Source organism: Sarcophilus harrisii, chromosome 1 (genome assembly GCF_902635505.1).
Source record: "Sarcophilus harrisii chromosome 1, mSarHar1.11, whole genome shotgun sequence".
Lineage (NCBI taxonomy): Eukaryota > Metazoa > Chordata > Mammalia > Dasyuromorphia > Dasyuridae > Sarcophilus > Sarcophilus harrisii.
Genome location: NC_045426.1, coordinates 431,963,373 through 431,977,948, shown reverse-complemented (window position 1 = coordinate 431,977,948; position 14,576 = coordinate 431,963,373). Strand labels below are relative to the sequence as shown.

The 14,576-nt window shown below is 31.0% G+C and overlaps 1 protein-coding gene across 10 annotated transcripts in view; it reads left to right on the top strand.

Annotated features, from left to right (window-relative positions):
* Positions 1–14,576, top strand: part of RALYL (RALY RNA binding protein like) — an 803,768-nt gene that overhangs the window by 358,958 nt on the left and 430,234 nt on the right. For all 10 annotated transcript variants that reach the window (XM_031946220.1, XM_031946214.1, XM_031946217.1 and 7 more), the window contains one exon: positions 1,425–1,703. In XM_031946220.1, coding sequence (XP_031802080.1) covers positions 1,425–1,703 — 279 coding nt within the window. The remainder of the gene's footprint in view (positions 1–1,424; positions 1,704–14,576) is intronic.

Genomic DNA, 14,576 nt, shown 5'->3' with positions numbered 1-14,576 from the left:
TTTGTAAAAATGATGGCATTGACACATTTCAGCTACTAAAAAAATAATACAAAGGTCAGAACATTAAAATATTTTTATGGAGGATTTATAAAAATAAATAAATAAAGGATATTATACAACATTAGATTTGTAATCTGTATTGGAGTAGGGAGTACATATATTGATAAACTATGGATCCCCAAAATATAAAAATCCAAAATTACATTTATAGTTATCAATTGATAGAATGCTTTGTTATTATTGTTGTTAAGCCATTTCACTCCTGTTTGACTCTTCCTGATCCCATATATAATTTTTTGGCAAAGATATTTGAGTGGTTTTCCATTTCCTTCTCCATCTCATTTTGGAGAGGAGGAAACTGAGGCAATTTGGTTAAGTGACTTCCTCAGGATCACACAGCTAGTAAGTGTCTGAAGCTAGATTTTAACTCAGGAAGATGCATCTTCCTGACTAGGCCCAGCAATTTAATCACAGTACCAACTAGCTGCAATATGTATGTCAAATTCCTATTCATAAATAACTACTAGATATATTTTTAAGTTTGCATATGTAGTTGATTCTGTTAAAATAATTTTACATACATCTTAATATTTTTGAAGAAATTCATTTGTTAATAATTCAATGGTTTTATATTTGCATTTTTCTTTAAAATAGAGTTAACTATCTTATTTGATCTCTTTAAAACTTCTCATTACTTTCAAAATAAATTATAAACTTTTTGCTATCAAAGTTTGTGTCTAGTAAAGTTTTGGATCATTTGGATCATTAGATCAATTAATAAATGTTACTTAAAATCTGTCCTTCATATAAAATAATTATTATTAGCTTTATGAATAATGCAATTTCTACTAAGACTTATAAATGAAAAAAAAAGTTACTCTTAAGGTCTGGTTTTTATTTTAACTTAATTGGGTTATTATTTTATCTATAGAAGAAAACAATTCATTCTCAGACTTAATCTGTTGAATGAATTCAATCTTTAAAAGTTTTAAAATATTTGAATCTAAATCTATGTCTATTTGAAGTCAGTATCTATGTCTAAATTCTGGAGAATTCATTTAGAAATCTTTTAAAAACTATTTCCATAGAATACACAAAGTTGTGTTCTAGAAATACATATAAAATTAATATATAGATTTTATATAATTTTAATTATCTATCTATATATATTTATGTATATATACATATATACACATACATATATTTATATACACTTAATTGGGATTTAAAGTTGCTTAGAACACTGAAAAGTGACTTACCCAGAATCACATGAATAATAGATGTCAGAAATGGGAACTAAAAGAACCATTTCTGACCTTAAGGATAGCTCTCTAACCAAAATACCATGCTGTCTCTCTATTTTGAACAATTAGTAAATATGCCATGAAATCAATATGAATCATGTATTCTTTTCTTTACTTAAGGGTTAAAACAACGTGAGACAACCATGACTGGCAAAACACAGACCAGCAACGTCACTAATAAGAATGATCCCAAATCCATCAATTCCCGTGTTTTCATTGGCAATCTGAACACAGCAATTGTCAAAAAAGGTGACATAGAAGCCATCTTCGCAAAGTATGGGAAAATAGTTGGATGCTCGGTGCATAAAGGTTATGCATTTGTACAATATATGAGTGAACGACATGCCAGGGCTGCAGTGGCAGGAGAAAATGCCAGGATCATTGCAGGTCAACCACTTGGTAAGTTAATTCTGGGTTATTACATATATATGCCAATTTTGTGATCAGAGGGATTTATTCTTATTATTTATTGTAAGTACCCATTGAAGAATATATAATTACCAAGGGCTTCTTCTTCTTTCTCTGATTGCCTCTAGTACTTTTCATCTGTACCACATTTAAGCACTTGATTTTATAGTTCTTATTTTCTACTAATTGTATCATTTATGGCAATCTTTTCTGAACAAAATGTCAGTTCTTCTTGAGGAGTAACTTCTGCATCTTTTATTTCTATTAGATACCCTGATAACTCTTCTTATACAGTATTAGGCAAATGGTTAGCACTCAGAAATTATTCTTAACTTGATCCTTCTATTCAAGGATATCATGGATTGCATAAGAGGATACATGAGTAAATAATAGTTTTGAGTATGGTTTACAGATTGATTCTGATACTCTTTTCATTGGAATTAACCCTCAAAAAAAGAGATGACATCTGTAAATAAAAATAGCATGTCCTACAATGATAGGGTTAATAATTAATCAATAGGTAACCTGAAAGCCTTTTTTTTAAGTGTTTGCCATATTCCAAGAATGTTGTTAGATTCTGAAAAGACAAAAGAAAACTAACAAACAAAAAACAAGGAATAATCTCTAAAGGTTAGAGATTAAATGAATATATTCATTTTTATTGGGGAAAATAATACACACATATGTATGTATGTGTTTGACTATATAACACAGTGTGGGTATTGTGAATAATATAAAATCATGCTGCAATAAGATCCTGAATTAAGATTGTAGTTTTGTGAGAAGAGAGTGGATCCAATGCTAGAGATGTTGTGGAGATAGAAAAGACAAGGGTTAACCAATAAGTGGATGTATGGAATGAGGGAGAGTAAGAAGATGAAGTAATATAAAAATTAGTTATATGCGATTTCTAGAAGAATGGTGGTTTCTTGCCAGAAAAGCGAAATTTGTTACAATGATAGGTCATAAGAAGAAAGTGAACTCCATTTTGGATGTGAATTTGAGATATACCTGGTATCTCCAGTTTGAAATGTCCAATATACTACTGAGTTAGTCAATACTGAAGATGTTTTTTCCACACATAATACAGCATCCAAATCCTTCAAAAATAATTGTATTTGTTATATTATAAACAATATATCTTATTAATTCATAAGGTTTTTCAGTTTTCTTATAAAAACTGCAAAAGTTAATGTTGATGGGATATATTTTAAAAGAATTTTGATAATGAGCACAAAAACTGAAGAGATAATGCAGTTAAAATCAATGATGGCTTTTGGGCAAAAGCCACTTGCAAAATCTTATGAAGAAGAATGGAGGCAGATTCTGAGTAATATTGCCTCATTAAACAGAAAAAATTGTGGAAACTTTGGCAAGAAACACTATTATGTCACATGATCTTTGTGGTATTTATAGATATAATTTAAAGAAATAAAACAAAGGAACAAAAATCTGAAAATACATACAATTTTTTTTCTTCATAACATTTTCTTCCCTTGAAAACTGTATCTACCACATTTGGACACATTTTAAATCCCTCAGGGGCTACCTAAGAAATTTAAATGACATTCAAAATCTTTTAAAAAATAGTTGTCATAGTTAAAAGATATTCATATCTGTTGGATGCAACAAACTTCAAAGGTATTCGAGATTTGTTTTCAGAACATCTCATAGAAATACTTGTAACAAATTAAAATATCACTATTAAACATCTGGTATCAAAATGTAAAAAAAGTTTTGAATATAATCCAAGACATCCAAGTTTCTAAAAAATTATATTATACAGATGACGATTTGATAATCATGATGACCAAAAAGAGAAGAGAATAGGAATCCCTGTTTATTTTTCTAGTCTATAAAAAATAATTTAATTTAGAAGAACAAAACATCTTCTTAAAGGCTTTTCTTTCATGACATGTTTCCTTTGTACATGTTAAAATATAATATCCCTTAAAGCTATAAAAATAATTTTAATGATCTAGTTGTTGATATCAAGAGGGGGGAATAAATAAGGAGTTTCATGTTTACAGAAAGTGTTCACCACTATGACTGAGGTTATCTAATTCAAAGAGACTCTATAAAAGGTAATGTGTCTTTCTTATTAATAGAATGTTCTGTATAAAGCATACTTGATTTAGCAAGTATAAATTATATACATATTTTATGTTACATATAGCTATACATCAAGTAAACCCTGTAGAATGTCATAATTGAAATTCAAAAACTCTCAAAGCTTTCAGCCTATATATCCAGACAAGAAAAAAAAAGAAAATAAAAATGGCTCTCCTCCAAGCTATAATATGAAGTTGAATGGACAGCCCAAAAAACTAATCTATCAGTATATATATATTTTGGACAGACTTTGTAGAATTAAATAGAGTGAGAATTAAAGAGAAGATCAAGAGTGGTCTAGATTGTTTTTGGGAAATTGCTCAGTGCTTTTAGTGACCCCAAGACTCCTTCTAAAATAATGGTTCTTTTTAACATCAAGATTCTTCCAGGATGCTCTATGGCTGCAGTTCAATCAATCATTCTCTCAGCAAGTATTTATTCAGTCTGTTATATGCCAGACACTTGTGCTGTGTTTTGGAGATAGAGGCACAAAATATGAAACAATTCCTATTTGCCAAGAGCTGATAATCTAATGGAAAGATGATAAATGCATGTATAAATCTGTATGCCATAAATATAAAGTGACTAAATATAAATATGTTCAAATTATTTAAATATGTTATCTTTGGGGAAAAAAACACCTGAACGTAGGAGAATCAGAAGAAGTTTCACAAATTTTCATCAACTGATGCCTAATTTTTGTCTTGAAAGAAGAGAATCAGTTTATAAGGTGGAAGAGTAGAGTGTATCTATAATCAGCTTAGCTTGATTTCAGAGTATATGAAGAGAAGAAAAGTAATGTCAAGCGAGTCTAGAGAGACTGGTTGGGTTCAGAAAATTAGATGGATGCTCTGTGGAGAACATGAACAACAGCATGAAAGGAATAGTGGTGGATGAATTGTGTTTTGCATCATGGGAGAATATGTCCATATTCTTGAGATTTCAGATACATTGAATTGCATCTAAAATAAAAGAAAGTCTGGATGATGGGGAAGGAGAAATGTTAAGGAGAGATGAAAAAGCATTGATGAAGTAGCAGAGGGGGAGAATTTAGTATGGGGCAAATAATATCTCCCATCTACATAAGAAACACATTGTATTCTTGAAAAAACTGACATTTCTATATTCACTTTTCTCACTCTATTCACCACAACTTTCAGTCTCCTTTTTTTTTTTGTTAGCAGATGAATTTTCTGTCTTTAGTTTATTGTTTATTGTCCGTTTCACATTCTAAATTGAAATTGTCATTTGAGGCAAATGTTTATCATTTTGTTCATTTTAAAATGGTGCTCATTTCACAATTTTTAAGGCCAGGTCTATTCTTAAGCTGAAATTTCAGTGGCTATTCACAGGCTTCATACCACTATTGATCAGCAATTGACCTCTTGTGTAATGGCTAAATTTACTCATCTTTAGGCACACCTGGTGGCCTGTTAGTTCCAGGGGTTTACTTTACTAATACCAAACTCAGTGCAGGCACCTGAATGATTTAATCCCTTATAACTCGCAACTTCTGAGCTCAATAAACCTGCCAGACTGGGCAGCTGGGATTATAAACATGCACCACCACTCTCAACTCTGTTCTTAATTTATAAATGAATCATTAGCTTTGAACTTGGCATACAAATGTTAAAAGATAAAATATTACCATCTAATGTTCTTGCAAAGTTTGTTTACTTTAATAGCTTAAGTAGTAATTTGTGAAACTTGACTTCACTCATTGCTTGACTTATTCTGAATTTGGGGAAATAGGAAATTTATTTTTGTGCAAAATTAATTTTATGCCAAAAACAATTTGTTTATGAAATTGGCACATTTCATAACTTAATGAGTCATAGGTAATTATTTAAGGTATTTTTTCTCACATATATCTTTATTGAATCAGTAATCATTCAGAAATGGTCTAAGGATTTGGATCTTATTTTTCAGTGTCCTAAACTAGCAGCAAAGACTCAAGTTAAAATATATAAATGCCAAGTAAAAATATGTTATTTAATGGAAAACTTAAATAAATTGTGCTTCTAAGAAGATATTATTTTTCTTTCACTTATGCTCTTGGATTGAGTCTTTATAGTGTTCTTGGGTTAGTTTTCAGAGCACATATATTAATTACATTCCTACTTGAATCTGACTCAAGTATGTTTCTTTTTAAATTAAAATCTATCTCTTTACTACTTTGGACCAGACTGAGTGTCTTTTTATACAAAATAGGTACTCATCTTTTTAAACTGTGCATATTTCTTAAATAGTCAAATTATTGGGTATCCTTTTGCCTTTTGCCTTATAGAATATCTCTTATAATTAAAGCAAAAACACATGTAAAGATGAGATCTATGTGAGAAATCCAAGCATAAAACCGGGTCTTTTAGTATCTAAGTGATCACCTACTTCAATCTTTAAGTATCTTGTCTTTGACTTATTTTTAATTATATGAGTCAAGCATAACTAGTCAAGTTTTCTTCTTGAGCACTTCTTAACTTATTTGAACTTCATGCTAATCCCTTCAGATATCCTCAAGATATTTGAGGTTTAGAATATGATTTTGAACTGATCAAATTGGATATATTTATACCACATATAGAATTAAATTCTTATTACTTTATGCTGCACTTATACTAAAATCCTATAAGATTCAGAATTGGGAGAAATAATCTCATCTAACTGGTTTCTGAATGGCAATAACCTCTACAACATAAATCATTCCAAACTTTATTAAATAACCTCTGGATCAGTATGACCCTATTTCTCATTAAGTTCTACTTTTTAGTTTCATTAATTATATCATTTACTTTTTCTCTCTTTTCTCCATTCCATGGGAAAAATGGAAGAAAAACCTGACAAATTTAATCAAGTACTTGCTAGATTCTTCTGCTTATTCTAAGAAGCTTTATTTATATTTTCCCTTTTGTGGATATATTATGGTGCATAGAATGGAAATTAAAAGAAAGTTTCATGTTAAAAATTAGAGATAGATGTGTGGCAATCCACACAACTGATGGTGGAAGGATGGTAGATGCATTTGGAAAAAATAAGAAGAAAAAAATAAATATGGTGTCAGATAAACCAAATGGAAAATTTTATCAATTTTTTTCCTTATATAGACTACAAAACTTTACAGGAGCAAATCATAATTTTAATAGTGAATTTGCATATGCAGACATCTGCTAGAAGTATTTTCTCTCTAAAATTAGATATGATATATTCTTAATCATATTTGAAATTTCATATTTTAAAAAACACATAAAACAAGGGTCTTAATTCAGACAAACAAAGGAAATATAGCTGGTGATGTGGAAATGATGTGAATACTGAGAAAATATATTCCTGTCATTTCAGAATATTTAATATTCAATAAGGAAAATGCAGGAAAATCCATATTTGTATCCTAGAATTAGCAACTCAGATCTACAAAATTATACACAATTATAGGTATGATTCATTGACCCTATATTCTCAAAAAGGAAGTAGCCTAAAAAGCATGTGAGACTTTCAACAGTGAAGTCCTAAATATTATATGCATCCAAATAATAGCGATGAGGAAGAAAAGCAAGAAATCTCATATTCATATTTTAAAAGCTATATACACTATGAAAGGAGGCACACATAATAAATGGACAAATAATAAGAATTGTCTTACATTGGTGCATGTTCAGAATGAGCTTTTAAAAAAAAATTTTTTTTAATGCTTAAAATAAAAATGGTAAAGTGAAGGATGTGTTTTTATCCCCAAAGGCAGGAAGTACTTTTGCCTTTCTATGTATCCTGGAACATAGTAGGAAGTTTAGTAAATACTAATTGTACTATGCCAAAGTCAGGAACAGTGTGATTTCTTTGGGAACAAGTTGTGTAAAGTTAACTAACTGATCAATAGATGAATGATCATATATTCCTAAAGTGTTGATTGACGTCAGGCCTTTCTACAGTGACATTCTACAGAGATCTCTTCTTGATCCTATCTTGTTTTAAGATTTTTATCAATTACATGTAAAATATAGAAAGAATTAATAACTTTTAAATGACATAAATCTAATATAAATAATACTTTGGATAATTACATATACAACCCAAAGGATTCAAAGAGCCTGAACCAATTAACTGAATCCAAAAAGGTAAAATTTCACAAGATTATATGCAAAGGCCTCTGTTTAGATTTTAATAATTCAACTATGATATGGAAAAATTCATTAGGAATAGTGCATGTGATACATAATGGATTTAATTGGTTGTAGTCTCTATATGTCAATAATATAACATGATTATGAGATAAAACTGAACGTTCATTAAAAATATTGTGTCCATTAAACTAGAGATGATAATTGCACTGTACTTTGCCCTCTTCAGAGGGCACTAAAGTATAATAATCAACTTTAGGTGTCATAATATAATAGAGATATTTACAATCCCCTCAATATACTCAGAGAGACATGGTCAGAATAGAATCCAGATATGTTGTTAAATGTTAAATGAGAAATGATTTCAAGAACCGAGTTTCTTTAGCCCATAAAAATGTGTTAGTTTTATGAGAGATATAAAGTGTTAATAAGTGTGATTTTATCCTTTAGGAAGCTTATTTGGCTGTGTTGTTACAAAAACAATGTCTCAACACAGAAGATTCTCAGCTTTCCTAAACTTTTATTGCCTCTAGAAGTGGCTTTGATTCTAAACATGACCATTCAGATGAGCCTTTCTTTGTGCTTCTTGGATATATGCTGCTTGCTTGTATCATGGACCAAGCTGGTATTTAAAATAAGGGCACTGAAGATGTGGATAGGAAAGAAGCATATTTCTGGGATTGAAATTTAATGGTGAAATTAGAGATAATGTGATATTTGGATAAGGAGATATGATTTGACAGAGTCATTTCCTAGAATATGTGTATCATTTGTCCTACCTAAATATGAGCTTAACATTAATTATTATTAAATTGATTTTGAGAATCAGTATTAATATGAAGGATCATATGCTAAAAGACAACAAGCTTCTCAAAGGCAGGAACTACTTTTCCCTTTCTATGTATCCTGGAACATAGTAGGAGTTTAGTAAATACCAATTGTACTATTCTTTATATGGGATCAATCAATTCTTTATATGGGATCAAGATCAAAATTCATATTGTACCTTCAGTGCTGTCATTTATGTTTTCAAAATTTGTTTCTTTATTGATTATAAATATAGATAACTGTAGTGCTTACCTTATAGAATTTTGGGAAGGCCTAAATAAGATCATATGTATGAAGCACTTTGCAAATCTTAAAGTGCCATTTAATTCCAGTTACTATTATTGTCTCAGTCTGCCTCAGATGTTTTATGCAAATGATCGAGGAATCTCACTGATTCTCTGCTTGGCTTTCTGAATTTTATTTATCATGGTGTGACATAAAAGCTAAGATGTCAATATGAAGGCTCTTAATTACTAAGATGGAAGAACATTAAAGTAACACTCATTTTCTATCATTTCAAAAATTGTTTCTGAATTTTCCTGAAACAGGTACCATTTCAATGATAAAATCTATTAGAATTAATCAGACTCTTCTTAGTTATTTGTAATTATGTGTCATGACAATTATTAATTAATAAGAAATGTGATTACAAATTTTATTGAATTTGAATTTTAGACTTTTATATAATTTGACTTTTTATATTGAAGATCTTCAAAAATATATTTTATGGCTTTTTTCAATCTCATTATATAAGTCTGGGCATAAACTAAAGACATATTAAATAAATCACAAGATATTTTTGTTATATGATGCCAGAGGAATAAAGTGTCCTTTACCCTAAAATGAATTAAGTAAAGGTCTGAGATATAGTCTAGACAGAAATGTTATTTTTATGCATATACCAATTATACCAGGTTGATTATTCTGTGGTGTTGTGAATATACATTTTCAATGTCTTTCATCATTCCCATATCATGCCATTGTTAACTGACCTGTGAAAGACTGAAGGTAAGGTGCAATTTATATACTTAACAATTCAGAATGCATAATGGCAGTGACAAACAGTATATAAAATAGTTCCTAGAACTGGTTGTCATTGATCATGAAGTCTATACTTAATCATCTAACGTTTATAAATTACATAGAAAATTATACAAAGGAAGTCTGTTTGAAAGTTTTGTCCTGATAAGGACTTGAAGTTCCAATTTCCTCCTGTGGGATAACATTTATTAGACAGTCAGAAAACCAGCCAATTAGCATTTATTATATACCTACCATGTTCCAGGCAGCGTGTTAAACTTAGGGGATACAAAAAGATGTAAAATAAAGTTGTTGCCCTCAAGGAGTTCACAGTTTAATAGGAAAGACAACATGAAAATAACTATGTACAAACGAACTATATGTACAGAACTAATTGCAAATAATCAGCAAGAGGGAATTAGAATTAAGGATTTAGAAAGATTTTCTGTATAAAGTAGAAGACATGAAATGGGACAGAGTAGTTAGGAGGCAGGAATGAGGAAAAAGAACATTCTAGATATGGGATATAGTGGATGAAAATATCTGGTTGGAATCATATTCATGAAGAGCTATTATAGTTTCATTGCAATATTGCATAGACTTGAGACAAACTACTTTTTAAATCATACTTACTTATTTGACTCTGCTCTACATATTTCCCTGTTTGTAATAGATCAAAATTCTCAGTGTAGCATTTTAGATTGACTTTTTGTAATTTGAAGACAAAAAGCATTTTTCTGAAATTATGATTATTCAAGTTGTGTCTGAAAAAGGGTAATCAGAATTTAAGTTCTAGTATGGGTCATTTGTTTGAAAAACAAAACCCAAAACCTGGGCAAAACAGTAACAATTTACTAAGCATAGTAATTAAGATGTTCTTCTATGCCCACTTCAGTGCATTATTAATTCATTCAGCAACATCTCTTGAATGGCTAGATTGAAGATTGAACTTCAGGAAGGGCTATGACTGACACATTACAAGATAGAAAATACTGATGTTTGACACATCAAACTTCATTTGCTACTGTAAAGTTTGCAGTCTACTTACAGAGATCAGCTGTATATGTGCATATATATATATATATATATATATATATATATATATATGCACACACATATAAAACAGTGGGAAGGGAATGATTTTGGAGAACAGACTCAATATGATAAGCTGAACTAAAAGAATAATTATCATGATTAGGAACTTACTAAGGATATCTCTTAGGAGGATATGACTTCTGAGATAGATCCTAGAGGAAGTGATAGACTCCGTTGTGAGATAGTGTGAGGACTTTCCATGAGAAATGGGGGGAAAGAATGAAAAGAAAAGGTAAAGACAAATAAGATAAAGGAGATGGCAAAGAGACCAGAGGAGAGTGAACGCTTGATTTGTGGTTCACTTTGATTCTGATTTAACAGACAAACCCCAGAAAGTACCCCAGGAGATTCATGCCTCTAGTGTGAGATAGTAAACACTAACAAGCTCACAGAATGTAAGCACTGACAGGCACCTTAGAGACATCTAGTCCTACTTGCACATTTTACAGATGAGAAAACAAAAGGCCTGAGAGGTAAAGTGTTTTCCTGAAATTAGATTGGTAGTAATTAATATTTGTGTTTCTGCATGTTAATGTATTATGTAGAAAGGTTATAGTAATAAGCAACTGTTTAAAACAAGACTTCAGAAAACAATTCCTAGACATTTTTAGATAGTCTTGTCTATCTACCACTGTTCTTTTTTGGTACCATTTTCCAGTTACTTTAATATAAAGTAAAGATTTATATTACTTTACCCTTCTAAAATGCCTTTAACTTCTATACTTATTCTTCTGATGGAAGTGGCTCTGCTTAAATGTAAACCTACTACCTGTGAACCACTTTCCCTTGCCCTTAGCTTAATGATCTTTTAATGAGCTAACACATCTTATTGGAGAGAGGAACAAGTTTTACTCTTATTATCTGATCAATTTTTGGAGAACATAACCTTTCTCTTTTTTATTTACTTTTCTTCCCCTAGAAAAAATGAGGGGAAAGGTGCTATATGGCAAATACTGTGGAGATACAGATCAAAGTGAAACGATCCTTTCTCTCCATGAATTTACATTCCAATAGAGAGAAATAACACTTAGAGGAGATTAATGGCCACAGAAATGCATTCTTGTCTGGGAAATCATAGAAATGATGTTGAAACAATAGGCAATTCATTGCCATGCTATTTCAAGAAGCAATGGTAGTGTTGTTCTGATAAAGCTTTTCCAGAGCCAGGAATGAAAGGGAGATTTGATTTTTCATAAGGTTAAAAGGCAAGGTAGAAGTTGATACGATATGAAAAAGTTTGGCTGTCTAGGGTCAGCTAGATACAGCAGTCTGTCATCAGACAAGGCTACAAGGCCTTTCCACAAGTTCTTTGTTCCACTTTAGAGATTACACTGAAAGAAATCAAGGCAGCCAGGCAGAAATCTGCTGGGATAAACTGACAATATATGCAATAACATTATAGCCTATCTGAATCTAAGGGTAGCTAGATGTTGACAATAACTAGTTAACAACTACTAAACACTCAATAGTGTTTGTTGATTGACTTCCAGCTCTCTACATGGATTTATTGAACATTGTTTTAATAATAACTAATCTTTATTGGTTTGTGAGGTCATCTCCAAGATTATTTTGTTTAAGCTACTATGACACTGAAGGGCTGGCAGATGAGCCCCTGATTTTATGATGATCACATTTTGCTTAGTCACAGAAACTTCTGCACCTGTCAGAGAGTGTTTTATTTCCACATCATATCTTAAATGTGCCATATCTTGCCTGTGGATAGCTTATGACTCATTCCTTTGGTCCCCCTCCTACCTATGATATAATTAGAATCAAGGGTTCAGATTCCAAAGATGGAAGGAATTTCAGAAGGTATCTAAGTCAACTTGTATATTAGCAGGTTTGATCAATTGTGATCCAGCCTATTCTTGTTCCTGTACTGGGAATGGCATTACAATAGAGCCAAAATCTGTCTCTCTTTGTATTCTCTGTGTGTAGAGTGATAGGAGGAAAAGTATGGAAGTAGGTAAATCTGAAGCATGTCATTTCAGCTACTTATTATAAAATTGTTGAAAAATGAATGTGTGCATTTACTGGCTTGTTGTAACTATTGATATACAAGAATAATAGACTTTTTATACTTGTAGTAACATGTTGAAATTAATAAACATAGTATCAATCCTTTGTAAGCTCTGGCACTGAATAATATATAATTTTTTCCCCTACATACACACACACACTCCTAACCCACTCCTAATAGCCCTGGAGAGGTTATTAGAAAAAATACACATAGTAATTCTCAAGCATAATAAAAAAGTTTCAGTCAAGGACCACTCCACCAAATGGGATCTAGAAAAATTCACAATTAAATTAACAAAGTAGTATAGGAGTAGGACTATTATTATATTGATTAGAGTCAGTTTCTAATCTGGTTCACTATTGACTAGCTGTGTGATCTTAAGCAAGTTGCTTCACCTCTCTGAGTGCCAGTGCATTCATCTATAAAAACAGACAATATATGCCATAACATTATAGTAAACATAAAATGAGATATTTGAGTTCTCCAAGAAGCACTTCCTAATTTTTAACTACAAAATGGTAGAAAGTGTGAAAATTGCAAATGGGTAGTGAACTCTCCTCATTGGAGATTGTCCAAAAAAGACTGGGTCATCACTTAGGAATGTAGAGAGGATTCTGGTTGATGAACAGTTTGTTATAGACAGCCCCTTAGGTCCCTTCCAACTCTGAGATGGTGTGATATAAATGTAGTAGCAGTATTTAGGGTGATAAGGACAGTAATTTCTCAGTCTGCTAGATTGCAGTTACTGCAATTTATAAGAATTACGATAATGTCTTGTGAGCGTGTTTTACTCTATGTGTTATGGGTCCATTGTAATACTTAAGGCAGCAATCACTTAGAAACAAATTACACTATTCACTTGTCTGCTTTATGTTCAAAACAACAACAAGCAACTCTTCCTTTAGGAGTCTTATAGTGTGAAATATGCCTGTCTTTTTTAGAGATAATAAAAAGGCATTTTTTCTACTATTAAACCCTTCCACCCATGCACATCAATACTACTATTGAAAATCTGGGAGAAAAGCAGCAAAATATAAAAGACACATTGAAATAACATCTATACTATATTTAACTATCTACTCATACATTCAGTAAAGGCTCTTTGATATGATAATATCAAGTATGCCTAATTATAAAATGCAACCTTATTTTTATGATAATCAGAAAATAAGAATGATGGTACAATCAAATAATGTCTTTTCTAACATATAACTTAGTTTCACTCTTACTTTCACTCTGGTTCATGTCAGTAAGTATTACAAACCTAAATCTGCCTTTAGGTACAAATTAGATGCTATCTCTAAACATTCAGTGAGCACAGACTGACAGCCTCAGGTAAAATGGCAGTTATAGATAATGATTTTGGACAACATAGTCTATTGTGCAACTTCTTGAAAAGAGCAGTTGCCTGTGGGGGTTTATGAATCATGATTATTCAGTAGAAAACATCTAAAAAGAGAGTTTACAATAGATTTCCTTTGGGAGAAGCATTATTATATATCTTTATTATCAGTTAGATTGATATGATAATAAAGTGGGATTTTCAGCCCTGGCTATAGTATAGCTCAACACATCTAATTTGTATTGTATCTTATTTTTAAAAATACGTTTTTTCTCCAAATTTAATAGTAATATATAAATATCATCTCTTCTTTTGCTATCTGGGTTGACATGTCC